At 48.1% G+C, this 20543-nt stretch overlaps 4 protein-coding genes across 4 annotated transcripts; 3 read left to right on the forward strand and 1 right to left on the reverse strand.

The window, feature by feature from the left end:
- Nucleotides 1-844: 844 nt before the first annotated feature.
- Nucleotides 845-1585, forward strand: LRP88_02263 (uncharacterized protein; the record flags this gene model as incomplete). Its single annotated transcript, XM_083238930.1, has 1 exon — nt 845-1585. One exon carries the CDS (start codon nt 845-847, stop codon nt 1583-1585), a length of 741 nt encoding a protein of 246 aa, XP_083105525.1.
- A 1079-nt stretch (nt 1586-2664) lies between these two features.
- LRP88_02264 (uncharacterized protein) lies at nt 2665-3361 on the reverse strand (the record flags this gene model as incomplete). Its single annotated transcript, XM_083238931.1, has 2 exons — nt 2665-3182; nt 3235-3361. 2 exons carry the CDS (start codon nt 3359-3361, stop codon nt 2665-2667), a joined length of 645 nt encoding a protein of 214 aa, XP_083105526.1.
- Nucleotides 3362-4171: 810 nt separating this feature from the next.
- On the forward strand, nt 4172-5749 carry LRP88_02265 (uncharacterized protein; the record flags this gene model as incomplete). Its single annotated transcript, XM_083238932.1, has 1 exon — nt 4172-5749. One exon carries the CDS (start codon nt 4172-4174, stop codon nt 5747-5749), a length of 1578 nt encoding a protein of 525 aa, XP_083105527.1.
- Nucleotides 5750-11954: 6205 nt separating this feature from the next.
- LRP88_02266 (uncharacterized protein) lies at nt 11955-13097 on the forward strand (the record flags this gene model as incomplete). The annotated part of the gene is made up of 3 exons (XM_083238933.1): nt 11955-12396; nt 12583-12710; nt 12762-13097. The coding sequence occupies 3 exons, from the start codon at nt 11955-11957 to the stop codon at nt 13095-13097; spliced, it is 906 nt and encodes a 301-aa protein (XP_083105528.1).
- Nucleotides 13098-20543: the final 7446 nt, after the last annotated feature.

A 20543-nucleotide genomic window follows, 5' to 3' on the forward strand; every position in this document is an offset into this window, starting at 1 on the left:
CAGAGGATAGGTGTGGTGGTGAAAATTGGGGAAGAAAGGAGGCTGTTCAGGGCGGATGGGTGTCAGGGTTGATGAAGGGGGAGACAGAGAAATATTGAGCGGCAGAGAAGAGGGATCGCCGGAATATTGGACCATGGAAATGAGCTCAAACGCCTGTTGCCGGGATGACCCTGCCAGTTGTTAGTGACTGCTCCTGGGCCCGAAAAGCGGTCTGGGAGGAGCGGCAGGAAGGCTACAACTGTCCAGTGGCTTTTCCGTCGAGCTCTCAGCTCGCCTCTTGAAACGACTTGAAATGATTTGTTACATATGGATGGTCTTGTGACGAAGGACTTACGACAGGCCTCAAGCTGCCAAGGATCCCAGCTTGTGTGTACCACTCTAGGGAACAGACAGGCCACACCTGTATATGATCCAGTTCTCCCCAGTCTTTTCAAGACAAAGTCACATCACCAGGAATTGGTCATCACCAGTTCCATCATAGTGATATTCTTCACAGCCATGCCTCAGTCTGGCCACAACTCCAACTCGGCAAGTCACCCATGGACCCTCACCACCCCTTTCCCATCTTTGCTAACCATCTCAGCACATTTGCGGAGTCCCCGTTGGCGAGTACAGCCGGAAGGGTCGCAGGGGCCTTCAAATCTGCCACTCATGCAAAAGCCGCATCGTCACCGAGCTTTTCTCCCTGGTCGCGCCGAAAGATATTCCGATACGGGGAAAACTGTCCACTGACGTTCGGTCCCTCGCCGATGGAACATTTCTGCCGTTGTTCGAAGGCGAACTCTGGAAAAGATGTGGTCTTGACTTCCCTGGTCTTGTTCACCTGCGCCCAACCTGAGCCAAGTTGGTGGTTCATATCGCAAAGGAGCTTGCTGCCAATGTCAAGAATGAGGAAGGTGTCATGGCTCTGCTGCCCACAGTCCTCACTGTGTGGGATACAGACGAGACGGCAGCCTACCGGTGGTGGAAGGAGGGAAACGCCCAACGGGCGAGGCTCAGGATGGGCGGAGCTGGAGCATCAGTCAAGTCTGAGGTTACCTCCCAGCCCTCAATCAAGGCTGACGTGCTCCGTCTCGGTGTCTTGCCTGAAAGCGGTGCTGATTTGGGCCGTGAAAAGACCCAATCTCAGCAAACTCAGGCGGCTGCGGCTTTGCCAACCCACCAAAACTTGAGTGCTGACAAGATGGTCGGCTCAGCCCCTGTTGCCCCAGCTCCAGCCCAAGCCCCCGCCCAAGTCACTCCTCGGCCAGCCCTTGACCTGGACGCCATTGAAAATCGAATCCTCAACCTCATGCAACACCACAATTCCGTGCAGGAAGCAACCACAAAAGCCATCAACCACGAAAAGATCAAGCGATGCGCGGAAGTAGATCTGGCTACCACCACGGCCCAGCTGGAGCGCGCACGACAGATCGGCAGTCTAGATGAGGTGGAACAGCTGGAGAAAGAGGTCAAACAAGCTGGGGAAGAGGCGGTCTGTGCTGTGAACGCGTACAGACAGGCGGTGGCGGAGATGGCGGAGAAGCAGAGAGAATTCTGGGAGGAACAGGACAAGCTTGGGGCAGAGATTGGTAGGGAGGATTGAAGAAACTAGCCAGGAATAAAGATCCACTGTAGCTGAAAGACGGGAGGCCCCCAACCCAAGACTTGCTTGCCAGTGAGTGAGTGGCGTCACTAACGTTAGTGTTTTGTGGCTGGCTGGTCGGAAGAGACACCCGGTCACTTCTAGCGGTCGGCTGTGACCCCTGTAAAACGGGAATGCCTGTCGTTCCCCTGACATGCATGTCCCGAAAAGGGGCAGACGCCAGGGCTTCATGTTTCGCAGGACATGACTGACACATGCACGCCATGCCCTCCACTGAGTTCACCGTGGCTCCGCTTTTAAGGCTGATGTAACGAACGCATTTGTCTCAGCTGAGTTTAATTCTGACCTTATTCTAACGTCGTCGCTGGCGAAGGTTGAGTTAAACTTGTCTCCGCCAGCAATCGTCACAACCGATGAGCCACAAAGAGTACGACTGGAACGGCCGGAACAGTTGCTCCAACAATCCACTTTTACCGCGACTGGCCATTTTTCTTTCGCAACGAATTGGTACGTACACTTTCACCAATTAATTCGACACAGTGGCTGGCTGGGTTGACCCCTGGCGGGTGCACGCCGAGCTGACCTGGCCCTTTTGTGGTCATGTGAGCGTCATGGTTGGAAATTTGAATAAGGCGGTGGTATTGTTCTTGCTTTTTTTTTTTTGAGGCTGTGCCTGCGAAGAGGCCAGGCACTTATGGCTCGTATTGGGAATAGAATCATACAGGGGACCGGCTGACCGTCTCCCCGAACCCCTTGTCGTGTGACGTGATGGCTGGAGAACTCTTGTAGAGTCATTTCGCAGTTGCTTTGCATATCAATTCTGAGTCACTTCAGTAAGCACTCCGCGACACGCTACCATGGACCGCATAATGCATAAGACCAGTTGTCACATTTCCGGATGAACCAATTGTGAATGTGGGCAGGACATGTTTTGCCTGACGAGGCATAAATATTAGGCTAAGAGAATGAATGAACAGAAGAAGAAACCCCCTTGAACCCTTTGTGTGACAATCTTCATTTCGCACAAACCAGTACATAATTCCAAACATACCAACAACCACAGCTCAGCTCAGCTCAAGTCAGCCCCATATCCAGCCTGATTTCTCTCGGCAGTGTCCTTCTCTCGCATACGCTCCACACAGAGAACACATGGATTCGCGGATTTCCGATTGTAGTCGCATCATTTTCCCCATGTTCCTCTTCCACTTTTGCAGGTTCGACTTGTCCGCGACTTTGTCACCCATGTTCTCAGCTTCGTACATGACGGTCAAGAAGTGAATGTCGTAAAGCGTTTGTTCCTGGCCCTCATCAAGCAGGACGAGTGTGGCACCCGTGGCGAGCCGCATCATCTTGTCGGCCAGGTAGTACTCATCAGTCTGGCAGCTAAGTGGGATGCCGTCGGTGATGCGCTCGCCGTCTTCGCTAAAGATGGAGCCCAGACACGCATCAGCCTTGGCACCGAAAGTCTTGGTAGCCCGTTGGTAGGCATTCCAGATTTCATCCTTCTTTGCATTCGTCTTCAGGCCGAGAAAGTGGTATAGCGTGAGATGCTGTTTGCTCTCGTCGTAAATGTCCCACTGCATAGGACAAACCTTGGCTATTTGTAACTGATTAGCTCACGGAGGGGCGAAATAACTTGTGAAACCTACCAAGAAACTCCTGGGGGGGAGCGGCGGGTTTACCACCAAACCAATCGGGGGTCCAAGTCTCGGGCGTCCAAGCCAGGAGACTCCCGGCGACAAGGCAAGAAAGACCAAACCAGACGTTGAAAACCATGTTTCCAGATGGGCTGGCGGTTTGATACAAAGTTGAAGTGAAATGTCTTTTTAGTGTGGCAAGGAAGCGATGATGAACTGGCAGGATGCTGTGGAAAAGATTGTAGACTACAGCAGCGGCAAAGGTGCAGATTGACCTCATATATTTAGCAACCGGCAATGGTCCATTGCCATGTTTAGCCCGTAAGATTCATACAAGAAATCAAAATGAAGCTGCCTTCGGGGTTTCGTTCTCAGGGGCAATACGAGACTGAGAAGTGACAGCACGCGGACATGGCAGTCATGAATGACTTGCCTCATTGAGAAAATCGCATGGCCCAACCTCTGCAATTTCCGGGCCTACGCCTACTTCAATATTTGTTGTTTATTTGTTCATCCATCCATCCAGACACCCACACCAAATATCAACCTCGGCAGCCAATAGGAGACAACTCTCACTACCCACACCACCAACTCGGCACCAAACAGCCAATCGCAGTCTGACGCTGCCGAGAAAAGAAACAACAATAGCAAGCCGTCCTTATCCACAACCAGCCACGGCGAAACGACAATAGCAAGCGAAGCTATTCAGAAGCAGCCACTTCGGAACGTGCACCTCACATCAGATTGCTCAGTGAGGCCTCCAAAAAAAAAGATGGGAGGGACGGATGCCCAGTCTGTCTTGTACCGACTCTGTCCCATCTCTTCTTGCATTCGTCTCAACGGTTGCCTCTCCCGCCTCTTTCCTCCTCTCCTTGACATCGCTCTCAGCGCCGCTCGCTTGTACTATCATTTGCAACCTGTTTACGATTGTTTAACGCTTGATTCCATCATGTCTTCGGCACCTCACTCTCCGAATACCACTGAGCCTCCCAGCTCACCTCCTGACTCGCCTCCTCCCAGCTCACCCTCTGGTTCACCTCCTCCCAGCTCACCTCCTGACTCGCCTCCCGGATCTCCTGTCTCAACATCCAGCCACAGCTCAGTTGAGACCGATGGTGAGCGCGACAGTCGCTCTGTTCGTGCTTTTTCCAACCATGTAACCCTTCAAAACCCCCTTGCAACTTTGATTGAGACCATCTTGTACGGTCTTGCTATCTCTGTCATCGGTTGGGCGATAATTTGCTACCTTGTTCAACCCCCCGTCATCCCACTACCCATTCACCGCCCGCTCATCGATCTCGCAACGACCCTACTTTCTCTCGCCCTTTCCGGGAACTATACCAATGATCTGCATTTCCTTCAGCGCCAGTTACAGTCGAATTGCACCTGCCCGCTCGAGTGGATTCGCAATCGTCGCCGCCATTTGCCCGAAAACGCTGATGATCTCTGGGACAATGATCTCTGGGCCGACATACCTCCCAATCTTCCAGGACGGCTTGATGGCTATGATGAGTATCAGATGATGGATATCGCCCGGCGCTGCGAGAAAGTGTCAGAGGATATTGGGGCACTGCACGCCCAGGTCCTGAACTTCAACCTGGACATCATCCAACCAGCCCATGACGATGTTTTGAACACAATCTCTGCTCTTGTCGGCCATCTTCACCAGGCCCACAGGTATCAGCTCCATCGCAAGCACAATTCAAGCTCCAGATATGACGGCTGGATAACTGAGGGCTACCGGAATGAGCTCGGCGCATCAGTTATTGATCATTGGTATATCGAGATCCAAGTCCAAGATGAGATGCTGGGACCTGCCGTCAACAAGAAGGGCTCGAAATACAAGAGAAGGAACCCAAGAGCATTCACCACCCAGCTTCAGCAGATTTCTCATCGTCGGCTGCGTCTTTCTTCATCTGTTGCGGTTACTTCAACTCTGTCTACTCTTGCCACCAACGCGTCACTGCTTCTGGACAGGGTCAGACTCATCAGTGATGAGCTTGGACAGGTGCATCACAAGAACAACAGGTGTCGCGGTTGGTTGAGTGAACGTGATTCGAGGAAATCAGTTCTCGAAGACATCTTTCGGGTGGCAAATCACAAGGCGGAGACGGCACACCAAGCTATTGCTAGGATTGACGCCCTTCGCCTTAGTCTGCGTGGTTTCTGGGGGACTCGCACATATGGCAAGAAGGATGAGGATGATTACCTGCGCCAATTTGATCCTAAACTTGACCACTTGTCTCTGCTCCGAAATGAGACCACCCTGGCCGGAGATATCTGGCAGGCTACATGGACATGGCTGGGATTGCAGACTGCATCGCCAGCCTCGCACGAGTCTCTTGGCAGTTTTCTTTCCGAATGGCTACCGATGAGACATCTTGCCAAGTTGCCAGAGTTGAAAGAACAGCATGCAGCCTTCACCGAGTTATTGAAGCGTGAGGACGTTAGGGAGTCATTTTTGGACGGCGTCCCCACACATCCCCAGATGTTCGATCTGAACTGGGCTGGTTATTACAAATTCTAATTTAGCCTTGGAGCTATAGTCATGGTTCATTATGTCCGCACTCATGCCCAAATGATTTACTAGACTACTCACTCTTGGCTCTCTTTCCGCGTACCGTGCTTCCTTTGTTCCCTTGCTACTATTTTCGGTTTGTTTCAAACACAAGCGTTGTAATAATTTCCAACCTGAGGGTCGCTTAAAGCACTGATGAAACGGCCTTTGTGGCATTTCAGAAGAGGCCAGAACAGTCGCCAGGCTCATGTGTTGAAATCAGGTCAGTACCAGTTAGTGCAGCCACAACTGGTGTCCCGTCCCTGAACCCTCCGACATTGAATGCTCCCCCTCTGCAAAGACTGACAGGTATTATGAGAGTCTTACCTTAGTACGGAGTTAGCAAGGGTTCCGTTTCATTACCCACGCCCGTGGCTATTCTCTGACAAGCCACGTAGAAAAAGGGGCAAGCCATTATTGTAGGCATTGTTGCTTATAAATAGCCAACTCTCCCCTTCCATGATTGCGGACTTCTCTTCCCTTCTTTTATACTCCAGACTCCTTTCCAGAATTTGATGATCCTTCAAGTTGCTCTTCTCCAGTAACGACACCCATCTGTTATTACTTCTTCATTCGTTTAATCACTTTTCCTCCGTCATGAATCCAGGTTCTGAATACGCATCGTCTGGAGATGGCTCTTCCAGAGCATCATCGAACAAGTCTAGGTTCACCAAACGAACGCGATTCGTGCCTCGTGAGCCGGGCCAAGGCACGGCGCCAGGATCTACGAAACCGCCAGACCCGCAGCCTCAAGGTTCAAACACTGCGAAAGGTGACCCTGGCACACACGCTCCGCGAGGGGCCAATCCCACAGCCCACCGACCCCAGTCCGAGTCCGAAAGGTTGGCAGAGGCGGTCCGCCGCGCCAGGGAAGCCAACATGAGGGCTCATGGCGGTTCTGACAACGCCAAAGCCACGGACGACGGTCCAAATCATTTTGAAGGCGCGGAGCCCAGTTCTCAGTTCCGCAGTGGCCATCAGACCCCCCCACCGGCCACAGATGATGTCCCTAAGCGGCCCAAATACTCAAAGCCCAAGTCCTGGTTTGACAGTGACGATTGGGCTCGACCGCCGCCATCTTCTGCCCCTGAAGACACTCGCACCAATGCCCAGCCCGACCTTGCCCAGCCCGTTAATGACGGCCCACCCTCTTGGCAGGGCCTTCTTCATCCACCCATCTATATCCTCAAAGCCGTCTGGTCCATTGCTTGCTGGTTCGCGTCATACCGCTCTCTCAAAAATCTTGCCTGGCTCTTTGTAATTTTGGCTGCTGTTTTCATCCTTCCCCAGTGTTGGCTGCAGCTCGAATCCCTTCTGTCAGGTTTTATGTCACTGCTTCCTTTCAACATCGGCTTTGGCGGACTCTTTGGTAGCGGCGGGAATGCCAAGACTAAAGTTCCTCCGACCATCTTCAACCCACCCAGGCATGGCGGTGTGCTCGAAGGATTGTCCTCACAGTCATATGTTCTCCGCCAAGCTCATTCCTCCATCTTTTTCGCCACTGGGGGCGATTTGCCACCCGGCATACCGTATTGCCCAAGGGGTATCGCGTGAAGAGATCAGCTGACCGTGGAGGGCGGGTGGTCAAAGGTGGAGCCGACCCAGAGAAGCCGGGTAAGGCCCGGGTAACTAGCGACCAAAAGGCGCCAGGCCCAAATTAGGACAGTCTTCTCGGACCTTCGGCGAAGGCGGAGATAACCTCAAGTTGAGCAACAGACCGCACCTATATCACCGGGTGCACCCCTGGGCAAACCCAGCTACGCGTATTTGCTGTCATCTGCGTCCTGGTACTTGGGGCTGCTCGGGCGTCCCCTAGGCCATTGCTCGGTCCTTGCTGAGAATCGCCTTGTTCAAACCCCCGCGTCTTGGCGGTACTCGCTCACTGGTCATGTTGCCCTCGAACTTTGGGTACCTATCTCGCCTAACACTCAACGCTGAAGCGTCCCGGGTTGCTAGAGAAAGATTATGGTACCAAGACTCGCGGCGAGATAGGGGGTCTTTCCCAGGAAGTACATGATCGAAGGGGAACAGAGATTTTCTGAACTATCCCCTCAATAAGGTCAGTTGCCCTTCGATACGTGTTACTGAGCAGGATGGAACATGTGCATGTCCAGAGGTGAGCTTGAAGCGATAATTCATCCAGCATCTTCTATCAACAGCAAGATCTAGACCATCTCTAGTGTGGACGCGGAAGCCGAGATAGCCCGCAAATGAACACAGCACAACAAAGGTCACACATCTTCACCAGCCTCGTTCTGATAGATCTTCCCCCATTCACATTATCCCGAGTCTCTCTCCTGAGTTATCTACTCCATCTCGGTGCCGAGTCTCAGTACTCCATCCAGGAGGAATCCCCAGACTAGCTCCAGAAGGCATCGGTCAGAGTGCGGCTAGTCCTCCTCCCGCAAATAACTCCTCGCGTGCGAACTCATACTTGTCCTCCCATTGCCGCGCGGTATCTTTTTTCTCTTCAAGTTCTTGTTCGATGGCCGCGATTTCGGCCTTTATCGATTCGTGATTCTTATGCGCACGCAAGACCCGTCCGAACTTGGCGTCGAGTGTTGTGTCTTGGCGACCCTTTGGGGCAGGTGACTCATTCAACTCGTCGATTTGGGGTCGAGGGCGCTTCATACTAGTAGTTGTCGGAGCCCGAGGAGTGGCTTCAAATAGGGACTTACATGGCTTCGCCTCCCAGCTGGAGAAGGGGGTACTGCCACTGCTGGAGGAAGTTGATATGCTGGAACTGGATGAGAAGCCCCGAAGACGTTTCTCCGTCGGTGACAGGGAGAACGAGCCGATCTTGGAAGCGCCCATCCTGTGTTCCGTGGCAGTAGGTCGGGACGATTGGTCGCTTTGATGCTCCATTGCTCGGAGAAGCAGATCCAGAGGGGTATCCTCTGGGGCGCTCTCACTTGGGGGCAACATCGCTTCATCCTCCTCCATCGCCAGCTGCTGTAACCCATCAGAACCGCTGCCTTGAATGGTAGCCTCCTCGCTACCGCGACCCGTCTCTGTTAAGAGAGATGCGAGGTCCATCTCCTGCTAAGCGCGCCGATAGTGGAAGGTAGGGTCGACACGGTCGAGTTGGATCGCGTGCTTGTTTGGGTCGGGCTTGGCGGGTTATCATGGATCTGTAGACGAATGTATTAGTGAAGAACGGCCATGGAAAGATGGGCAACGAACTGCGCGTCGACGGAAGAGGCTTCTTGATGAGTATCGATGACAGCGATCGAGACACGCCGCGAGGCTGCGACTGTGACAACAGTGGTGGAAGACCTCTAGTTCTTCTGGACGGCAAACACCACACGGTGTCGCACGTTGGAAATAACCAAGATGAAGACAGTATCTTCGTGGGGGAAGTCGGCAGGGAATGGTCGGGGCAACGGCTGTGTTGATGGTCGCGGCGATCAAGGTGAGATTAGAGACAGCCTTGACACAACAAGGTGAGGGAGGAGGCAACAAACGACAGGCGACAGGCGACAAACGGACTGCCAAGGGTGGTATTTCACAAGGCAGCGGGGATAGTGTGAACAACCGTCATCAAGCACATCTCCATGCACGAGACCGCAAGCTTGGGCAGGGAGCGTCATTTTCGGACGCTTCGATAAAGATGGTCGATGGCTAGATATGCCTGAGTTTTAGCTTCACACGGCTTCGCCCATGATGAGAGGAGATGGTCTTGGCGAGTGAATGCCAATCAAGCTGCACCCGTGGCAGGTGGAACAAATACAGGGTGCCATGATCGTGCCTCCTCTCTAGAAGGGAAAGTGAGAGGCGAGGGGAGGATATGACACAGAGAGAGAGAGAGAGAGAGAGAGAGAGAGAAGTCCAGGGCGTGGATCTATCTCCCCTTTCTCTTCTCTTCTCTTCTCTTCTCTTCTTCCTATTTGTCTCTTTATGCGAGGCTGATCCCGAATCCTCGAATACCTATCAGCTCTCGAAGCTAACCTACCTTTCTGTTGAGCAGCAATGTAAGGCCCAATTGCCTCTGCAAATAGCAGAAGGTATCTTCTACTTTTGCTTTGGCATAGTGGTCTATTGTGTTTGACACTTTCACATGTTATAGTTGTCGTGGAGCCTCACCCATCTCCTCCGGCATCTTGTCTCGTCTCGTCTCGTCTCGTCTCGCGTGCTTGTCGTCCCCTGCACCTCGATAGGGTTCCTGACTCCCACCTTCAACTCGACATAATCCCCGAGACTGTCTACATCTTCGACCGATCGTTCTCTATCGAGCCGATGCATTCGCGCCTGTTAACTGCCCTCCATCCGTTACCATGGTGTTAAAAGGATATGCGATGCTGAAGAATTAAACAAGGCCATGGGGTCCATGTCAGTTGGTTGACCTCTGGTCACTGTACCTCCTTCGATCGTTTTCCCGCTCTGATGACCATTTCTGCATCACATGGCACACCGATCCCCGGTCGTTCATACAGCCCCGGAACAGGAGACGATGGCGGAAGAAGGTCATGAGTCCTGGCTCGATAGAAGACAACAGCGACTGCGTTGGCGTCTGGTGTTGAGCCTCGAGGCTCGTGCCTCGCTTCGCACTCCAGGCATGAGATTCCCGTCGTGAAGCTGCCGAGAGCTGAGCATTGTCTCACCGAATCTCGTCACCTATGACTTCACAGTAGCCATGAGCCATCCTGCACTAGGTACTTGAGAGACCATGCCCACGCTCTTGGCCACAAGCAAGGCGTTGGCTTGGATGGGGACATGGGTAGGAGCACCTTTTCTTGGAGTCGATAGGCCCTGCTAGATTACCGCGAGACAGTCGCAGAAGGATCGTGAGGGCCATGCTCTGGTGATCTGGACATGTCATTCACTTTCTCATGGCTGGGTGACTTGTTCACCTGCTTGTCTCTCTTCCCATTCTTCTTTATTACAGCGTTGCTTCTCCCGGCTCTCTCGCTCATAATACTTGGCCGTGGCTAGGAAGGTGTCGCGCGGCCAGAGAACTTGACGACGAGGGATCACCGCAATGGGAGAGTCTCCCCACCCCTCGTCGATAAATGACCGAAACTAAGCCAGTTGTGTCACCGAGTTCTATATAGGTAAGTGCCGTGTTTTATGCAATGGTACCTTTGATACCGACCAAGGCATGTCTCACCCAAATATAAACATCTGGAACATGGATTGTTTGCACAATTGTTTGCTCCAGGGCCTCTCTCTTATCTGGACTCACTGTTCACACTGTTGACCAGGTTCTCTTCATACCTTACCTCCATCCATCCAACTTGTAGATCTTCTCCTGTTTGCACGCATGCCAAATGCCCCCTGTCATACAGCACCGCGCCACGCCACGCCGCCTGCAGCCTTGGCTGAAAATAGGACACGGCACGGGAGGAGACTTCCCCCCTTGTGCTTCCTCAGACGTGACTGAGTGGGGAGGGCAGAGCCTCTGGACTCTGGAGCACCCTCCTTGATGCTGCTTGCCGCGTGCTCAGGCAATCTTGCCCATTGCTTGCGGGTCTGTGCATTGCATTTGTCTTGATAGACGAGGTTTCCCAGGGCATGAATCGAATCAAATCAGGCTGGCCACCCCTTACGTAGCCATCTGTACCCACTGTGCAACCCCGAGGCTGGCTTCCTGCCGTCTGTCACGCGCGCGCACGCTCCCTCGCTCGCTGCAGGCGGGATAGGGGGTGACGATGGGTGCTCATGTCTATACCAATGCCGCCACTAGCTATGGACCTAGATCTTTCGGTCCCAACTGCTCCCTAACTCATCCCAAATTGAAGAGGCCTGCATCACCACCATCGCCTGAAGTAACGTAGAGCCCTCTCCATTCATAGGCCCTCAAGCAACTCGCCTCACCAGCCTCTCCTAAAGCCTCGAGTTTCACGCCACGCTTCTTAACCAACCTGCACAAGAATCACTCAACATGGCCAACGAGCAGACCGAGTCCGGCGGCAAAATAAACACCCAAACCCTAAAAAACCTCAAAGAGTTGAAAGAGCAATTCGTGGATGGGAAATAGTACCCGGAGGATTTAAAGCCCCAAAACCCCTAAGGTCAAAACATCACACGCGAGGTAGTCCTAACCGTTAGAATCCTCAATGATCACGGGGTGCCATTAACCTACCTTTACCGAAAAGACGGTCTTTATCACAAAGCCATTAAGACCCTCTATAGTCGTGGTAACCCCAGGTTAACGCAACCGGTTACCGCGTCCGTACTGAAGTTTGTCGAGGAAAACTTCAAGTCCGGCCTGAAGTGGAAGATCCCCGAGGACACAACCGAGTACGGGCCTAGGAAGAAGAAACGCGACAAAGACGGGTCTGAGGATGAGAAAGAAGTGGTAAAATCCGAGAAGATTCAGGGGGTGAACGACGTCTCAGGGGTCATCAACCCCGACGCACCGGAGCTGGAGCTCAGATTTGAGAGGGTAAAGAAGGGAGTAAAGAAATCGTCATCGTCGGACTCATCAACGGACTTGGAGGCCGCCATTCAGGGCGGCGAGCACAAGGCTCCCCTTAAGGACTTTGAAGACAACAATGACATCGCTGACCTTGAGCCCGAGACTCTCCTTGAGGGCAACGCCTTCAGCGCACCGTGGAAGACAGTTGAAGCTCTTCAAAAAAGGGGCAAGTGGCTGTCAAGCATCGACATCTTCAACTGTATGAAACTGCATAAGCCACTTGTAGGGCGGAGCTGGTTTGACCCCGGCTTCCCTTTTACCAGCAAAGCTTGCAAGATGTCGAACAAACTGCCAGCAAACCTTGTATTCATCCAACACTTCGACCAGCACTGGCTGGTAGCCCATCTCGACTGCAGCAGGCCCTCCATACATATGTACGATTCAGCGGAAGATCAGGATCAGGCCGTCAAGGTTTTCGGACGCTTCAAGGCGTGGGCAGTTGAGAACATAACCAAGCTTGACCGTGATGGAAAAGGGGCATCTCATTTCAAGTCTATCGCGTGCCAGAAAATGGTATGGTTATCCGCCCTCTCGTTCCTTGCTTGTTTACTAAAATTGCCAAAGCCGTGCGCCCGTCAGGAGGACGGTTTCAGCTGCGGCATTTTCGTCGTCAAGATCGCTTCCGCCTTGATTGAGGGCAAGCCTACACCTCGAGATGTCGATCCTGAACACGAAAGGGCCTATTATGCGAGTGAGCTGAGTAAGATGGCCTTGATGGCCAGTGCAGACATCGTCGACGTCGACGTCAAAGTCGGTGAAGCACCATGTCCGTCTAGCTCGGGTATGTTAAGATTAGATCGCTATGGCACGGCTCCTATCTGTAGCTGCCAGGAGGGGCTGCTGAGCTGGAATGAGGCTACAGCCGAAGTGGCGCACGGTTCGGTCAACCAGTCCGGGTGAAGACGGTTCATCTCCAGCTTCAATGTCTGATACACATCCTCTGTTATCTTTTCGACTAATAGTAGGCGTATGTCATTGGTAGTTTCCGTTGTTCCCCAGACAAAGAATGGACTGCGAAACTTGCCATCTGGGTTATGATCTGTGCGAGTTCCCTTGCCATTTCGATCCCAGTGAAGGGTCGTAATCGGTTGATTACGCTGGCGATTGGGCTTGCTTGGATCCGGGGGATCATTGGGGTCAGGCATGGTGAATTGCTTCTTGTAAGACATCTCGCATCCCTGTCTGGTGATGAGGGTGGCCGCTGAGAAATAGCTTTGATGTGGAGGCAGCTCGAAGCGCAAGCCTTGGAGGCCAGTTTTCGGAGGCTGATCACTGAAGAAGGCGAGCATGGTCTCCTTGTAAACGAGATCATGGCGGAGAAGCATTGGAGCCTTGTCTAGGTCTGTCGCTATCGGATCGACCGATACCTTGAGGTCTGGAAACTGGGTGACCACCTGGGATCGCAAGTAGAAACCGAAGCGAGGGATAGCGGGCCTCTTTTGGGCGCAGCCGGGCTCGTTTTAGAGTCGGCTGAAAGCTTTCTTGATCGAGCGACGAACTGGATCATCAGCCGCGGCCCCTTCAGCGCCTCTGGAATCTACGCCCCTTGATTACCCAGGCTTAAAGCCCCGTCTACCAAGGCATCTACCCAATTGTGATCAATGAAGAAGAACCGGAGGCTCTCTCGAGGGAGATGACTCTAGTCCGTCAAGAGATATTGCGACGGCACATCGACCAGGTAGTAGAGGTCCGGCACGAAGCGGAAGACGGTCATCCAATCGGGCGATGCCGGCTCATTGAATTCGTCGTAGGGAGGCTCATATGACAAGGTCCAGTCAGGAGGCTTCGGATCAAGACTGGCAGCCACTTGATATGCCGCCTTGGTCATGGCTGATTCTATCAATAGAGCCACCGCAGCGTAATACAGATCTGGCGCAGCGAGTAAGAAGACATGTTCACACCACCGGAGCCCCGGTGGCATTTGGCGGCGGCCGACTGGTGTCTTTTCTATAGACGAAGCCCGTTCATATGTCGGTGTACACGATGCTAGGGCACAAGTGTCGCACGCCGTTGAACCACAAGAAACCAGGGTCAAACTGAGGTGTGATGCGTGCCTAGGCTCGCGCAAGTTTTCACCACATAAGGCTTCTGAACACTGCCCATAGCAGTGAGACGGTGGGCTTCTTGACGTTGCCATGAACACCCACATAAGGTCCTAAAGCGATCCACTCTCCGCTTATCAAACCCCATCAGGCCAAGTTACAGTCATATTGAGTCTTCAACCTGCGGCGACAAAAATGGAACTGGCTTCCTAGCTGTATGGATGGTCTGATACTCTATAGCAAAAAAACAGTCAGCGCTATTCTTTCAATACACTTTCATTGAGATAGTTCACAATTTCACGGAACCCACTAGCTAGCACTTCCTTAATCTTGCCGGGTTATTTAATTCGCTCCAAAATGAAGCAGAAAAAGATGACATACACGAGTTCTTCAACCAACATCCCTCCGCATCAAATTGGAACGTCTGTTTTCCAGCAAAATATCAGCACACGAGAGTACAGGGCCAATACGACTGCAACAGGGCCTGTTCTCGTTGAAACGTCCTTCTGGATGGAGGAATGCAAATTCAGTCCCCTTGCGGTTATCAAGGTTTTACAAGTCGGTATCTCCTGCGCCTGCTGGCCTTCTCCTTCGGCTTATGCTTGTCTACCAGCCCAAGGGCGAATTGGCGAGATAAAGGTATCAGTTACCCACATCAAAGTTATCAGAGATACCGCGGGCTTGGTTCTCGTGTCATTGGAACCAGGGAGTAGAAACTATCGCCGACTTGGGTTGTGGACCGTCGGCCTTGATGACCAGGAATCAGCGGAAGGAAGGGATTGGCCTGAAATTGGAATCATTAAGCGTCTTTCTATAAACCTAGGGAATATAGCCACGCTATCTATGGTCCTCAATGACGATTTTCGGCCATCTAGGCGAGATCTTTAGTATCCCTTGGCCTGTTATAAAACTTGTATAGTTGCACTTAGGTATGAGGCTATAAATATGAAAAAGTGCAATATAGCGTATTAGAGGGAAAAGTAATAGATCCCTTACCCTGGGCCGGGCAAAGTTATAGTAATCACATTAAGATCCGGTAGATACGTTAATATTATAGGGTGATGTGAATGATGTGTAGAAAACTATAGTCTTTCTTATTATGGAAGCAACCTACCCTTAAAGGAGTAAAAGTATTTAGACTGGTATTAATATTTCAGAAGTCAAACTCGATATATATCAACTAATAGCTCTATATGTACTCGCGCAAGCGCGTGTTTACACCTAAAGAGAAGAACTAAAAACAAATTAAAGGAAAATATAGTTTCTAACCCTAAGACTCTGATTTCCGCCCACAGTCTGACCTCTTACCCCTATACCCAAACTCTTAGATTCCCTGTAGGCAGTCCTAACCTTAGAGATACCTAATATATGATTCTCCCTTATCCTAGTTTAAACCATACACACTGTTTAAATCGGAACACTAAGTCAAGCTTAATAGTCACATAGTGAAGAGATGTGGCCTCTATTCATTAAGAGCTATTCCGACAGACTATGTTAGTAACTCGTGCGACTCTTAAGGGAAGAAACATAACATACCTTAATCCCGAGACTAGACGGTATTATTAGAAGGGTTAGAAGGGGGCATTCTCTTTAAGGTGATTAAGATATTATCTAATAAAGCATCATCGCTTAAAGCATTCTAACCTAACGAGTATATACCGTCGATATTAGAGGGCATACTATACCAGAGAGACACTAACATATTATCCTCGTCTATAAAGACAAAGGAGCTATAAAAGCTAAAGCTCGTGACGAGGTCGCCAGTATTAGCTATTCTGTTAATTAGCGTAATATTATGGGAAGATAACAAAGGGCCAGGGATAGCAAAAATTAGGTTTGATTAGGTAGGGCTATGGTTATTAGCGTAGCCTTGGGGTTGCCTATACTACTAAAGTTGCTAATAAATATATCGCCTTAGGAGGAAGTTAATTATTATTTATAATAGTATGCCTTATAGATAAGAAGTTTAGATTAGGTCTCTTACTGCCCGTAGAGAATATAAGAAGGCTACTAATGCTATTTCTATAGGCAAAGAGAGAGAAGCTATCCGCTATATATGCCTAAGTTATGAAACTTAATAACGCGATAGTAGTAAACTCGTAAGAGCGCATAGTTCTAAAGTTTTAGTTTAAAGGGGAAAAGAAATATTAGAATAGGTAAATTATATATTAGTATGCTTTCATTAAACTGCAGTATATCACAACCTAGCCAGTGGGAAGGGTTAAGGGATATAATAGAAATGATACCTAAGTGAAATTTCTCTGGAAGCCAACGCGGCCTCTTTGTTATACGCGTAATTTTGGGATTGCCAGTGTAATGCAAAACGAACTCAGCCTCTTTAGCAAGGGCATGCCCGGAGTGTTTTCGATCTCAAGGGCCTGAAACAATACAACCTTACCCGGGGCTACATACCAAATAAGCGTTAGATTGCCGAGAATTGGATCTTTCAGGGTTCATTCAATGCGCAATGACTTGTTAATTACCCTACGTAAGCCCAATATAGAAAGCCCGGGATATGGGTGGATGAGCGGCTGAGCGGCAAGGACGGATGGCGATCATTCATATACCAATGAACGGAGTGTCCGTGAAACGCGACTACATAGATACTAACAACGACATCGTAAGGCTATGGTAGCTAGGCTGCATTTGGCGATATGAGTTAAGGGGGCAGTCTATTAAGGCTGAATTATAGGATCCACGTATGCTAGACTATTAAGGTCTTCTATTAAAGAATATATTATTTAAAGGTATTAATATAGACTTGGAATATGAGAGATTAGTTATAGATTTTTTTTTTCTTTACCTTACCTATAAGATATTATTATATTTCTTCTAGGTATACTTAGGTTACTCCTTTTTAATATTATACTTTTTTTTTCTCTCTTTATAAGCTACTTTGCCTTTTAGTATGTCTAGGCCGCTAGATTTTCTTCCTAGCTTAAACCTCGCGCTGCTTATAGCGGGAATATAATATCTACTAGGTCAGAATAGTATGACTACTTTATTAATACTAATTACACGACCGAGGCTATTAATACTAGAGTTATAAAGAAATATTAGCTTAAGTTAACTGATATTATTATCTCCCCTGATGGCGTCTCTTGCTTAGTAATAGCAGTTAATAGCTCTATTTCTAGGCTAATAATATTTGCTAACTAGGGTAATACTATTATAGTATATATTACTAACTCTCTTAGTACCTCTCTTAATAGTACTTGCATGCATTAGCATGGTATTCGTTAAAATTATACTAATTAAAATGATAGTGTTATATTAATCACGTAGTGTCCCCTAGCAATTAGGGAGATGATAACTTATATATAGAAGGCTACTTAGTATAGGTCGAGTTGGTATTACTTATACTTTGCGCTTCAAGCCTAGCAGGGTATTTTCAGTGGTATTATTATTAATAGTCCTACTACGGCCGATTACCTAGGAATGGTTTTTTTAAACGACTGGGACTATTAGACTGTTGATGAATTATACTCTATTGCCTAGACTAGCGAGCTACCCACCCTCGATAATGGCTTGATTAACGGAATGAATGTCTATGGTGATAATGGCAGCTCGTCCCAGACTGGCTCTCGTTTCAATGTCTCGTTTAACACTGGTATATCCTACCGTATAAGGTTGGTAAACGCGGCGGTTAATACTTATTAGAAGTTCTTAATTGATAACTATATTATGATAGTTATCGCGGCTGATCTGGTGCCTATTAAGCCGTATGAGACGACTGTTCTAGATATAGCTATGGGTTTGTGGCCTATTATGCCCTAAAACGCGCTTCTTACTAACTTTCTATCCCAGGTTAGCGCTATAATATTATTATAACTACTAACTAAGCTGATATTGTTAATAACTTCTGGATGAGAGCCATCCCTTAAGCCGCATGCTCTAATAATGACTTAACTAATAATATTAAGGGCATTGTCTATTATAGAGATAGCCCTAGTATGCTATCCATAACCGCGTATAACTATACTAATAGCTGCGATGACGAGACGGACATAGTGCTATATATCTCTAAGATAGTCGATAATGCTAACTAGAGTGATTTAGATATGGCCACAGTTGGCAGAAACATGGCCGGCCTGTTTAAGTGAATGCTTAATAGCACTAACATGCTTGTTAAATGGTTGGATCCTATGCTTATATAGGTCCTTAATAGGTTAACTAAGTATAAGACTAATAATACTATTATTAAGCTAAGCGAGGCTAATTAGTGGGTTTATTTTATTATTAAGATTATTTTACTAGTTTCTTACCTTATTTAACATACATAATAAGCATGCCGGACTATAACGGTCCAGCTAAGTATATTAACAACTAGCTGAACGACTCTAACGAGTATCCTAAAGCTAAGGAAGAAAGGAAAAAAAAGTAAAAAAGGAGAAGCGAAAAGAGCCCCTTTTAGCTATTAAGCTTATATGGGTCTTAGTCGAGAGTGCAAGCCGAGACCCCCACGGGCTTAGCCCGTTATAATACCCCCCTCCTCTCCTCTTCTAGGGGGAGGTTTAGATCCTATCTTGCTATACTAAGCCTCATAGCGTGCTAAAGCTACTATATCAACTATTTAATTAAGTAGTTCCTACGTTGGCTTCATATAGCCCGTCTATTTCACTAGGGCTTTTTATTACTTATATACCTTCTTAACTTATAAGATCTCCTCAACTTTATATTCCTCGCTATTATCTATTAATATGGTAAGCGGCCGATAATTATTAGACCACTGGGAAGGCAATAGGTTATCTATAGCTAGCTATAAGAGGGAAATATAGAATATATTATAGATCCCTAGGGAGGTATTAAGGCGGTAAGCATATAATCTAATAGTCTTAAGGATAGTATACTTAGCTAAGAGCTAGTTAAACTTCCTAGAGGGTTAGTCTAAATATATATAATAGAGTTATAGCTATACCTTATCTCCTAGTTTAAATTAATTAGATAGTTATTATTAAGTATTTGCGTTCTCCTCTTATTACTTTTATGCTAAGGCTATTACGGCCTATGCCTATTTAGTAGCTTCTTTTAGTCTTTAGATAATAGACTTAGCCTGAGCTACTAGTGACTTCCCATCTAGTCAGAGCCGTTTATTAATCTCGATAGGTTCCAGGTTATAGCCATGCATAAGGAAGAATAGACTTAGTCCTATAGATATTACTAGACGGTTATTAATAGCCACTGCTGCTATAGGCAAGAGTTCATCCTAGTCATCCTATGCATAGGTAGCGAAGATATAGATATATCTCTTAACCTCCTGATTGGCCCTCTCTATAGCTCCATCGGTCTCGGGGTGCCAGGCTATTAATAGCCTCTATTAGATGCAGAGCAGCTTATATAGCCTCTTCTATATTCGGCTTATAAATTAGGTCCTTCTATCTATTATAATTCCCCTAGGGATGCCATAGTATTAGATAAAATACTATAATAAGGTCTTAGTAATAATATTAATTATAATCTCCTTTATAGGTTTAAGGATAATATTTTTTAAGAGATAATCTATAATAACTATAAGGTTTATAAAATTATTTAATTAAGTAAGTAAAAGGTTTATAATAAAGTTAATAGATATCTCTAATTAGATCTAGTCTAAGATTAAAAGTAGCTTTAAGAGGCCATAGTATTTCTCTCTCTAGATAGTGCTCTAGCCGTAAGTATTATAATTCCGCATAAATTGCTATATATCTAAGTTAAGTCCTAGCTAATAAAACTATCTACTAATAAGGGACTTTAATATATCCCATCCTAGGTGACTAGTAAGCGCCGAATCATGCGTATCTTAGATAATCCTCATATAGAGCGGCTCGTAGCTCGGGACCTATATCCGCTCACGCTAATAAAGCTATTCTCCCTCATTAATTAAGCATTTAGATAGCATAATAAGAAGTCCCTACTATAAAGGCAGCTACCTTTCGCCTTATTATATAGCCTTATAGATTAGCTAATATTAGTTATATTATTATAATCCTTAGTCCCATAGTTATTATAATTAATTATTAGCAAAAAGGTTCTTAATTTATTTATCTTAGTCTACTTCTTAATCTCTAGGTTAATTTATATTACCCTTTAAAATATAGCCTACTTTTCCCCTTATAATTAAATACTTCTTATCTTTCCTTTCGCTTAGCTATAAGAGCTATAAGTACTAGCCTCTAATCTAGTCATCCTTATAATCCTCTAGTATATCTTACTCTTATTATAAGAGGGCATCTAGGATAATAGCCTCTTTGCTAGGTTAGAATTAGATTATAAAGTTAAACCGTGATAATATCTCTACTTAGCGGACTTACCTTTTACTAAGCTA

This window comes from Fusarium phalaenopsidis (assembly GCF_050370095.1).
Source record: "Fusarium phalaenopsidis strain FUZ10S chromosome Unknown contig_32284, whole genome shotgun sequence".
Classification (NCBI taxonomy): Eukaryota; Fungi; Ascomycota; class Sordariomycetes; order Hypocreales; family Nectriaceae; genus Fusarium; species Fusarium phalaenopsidis.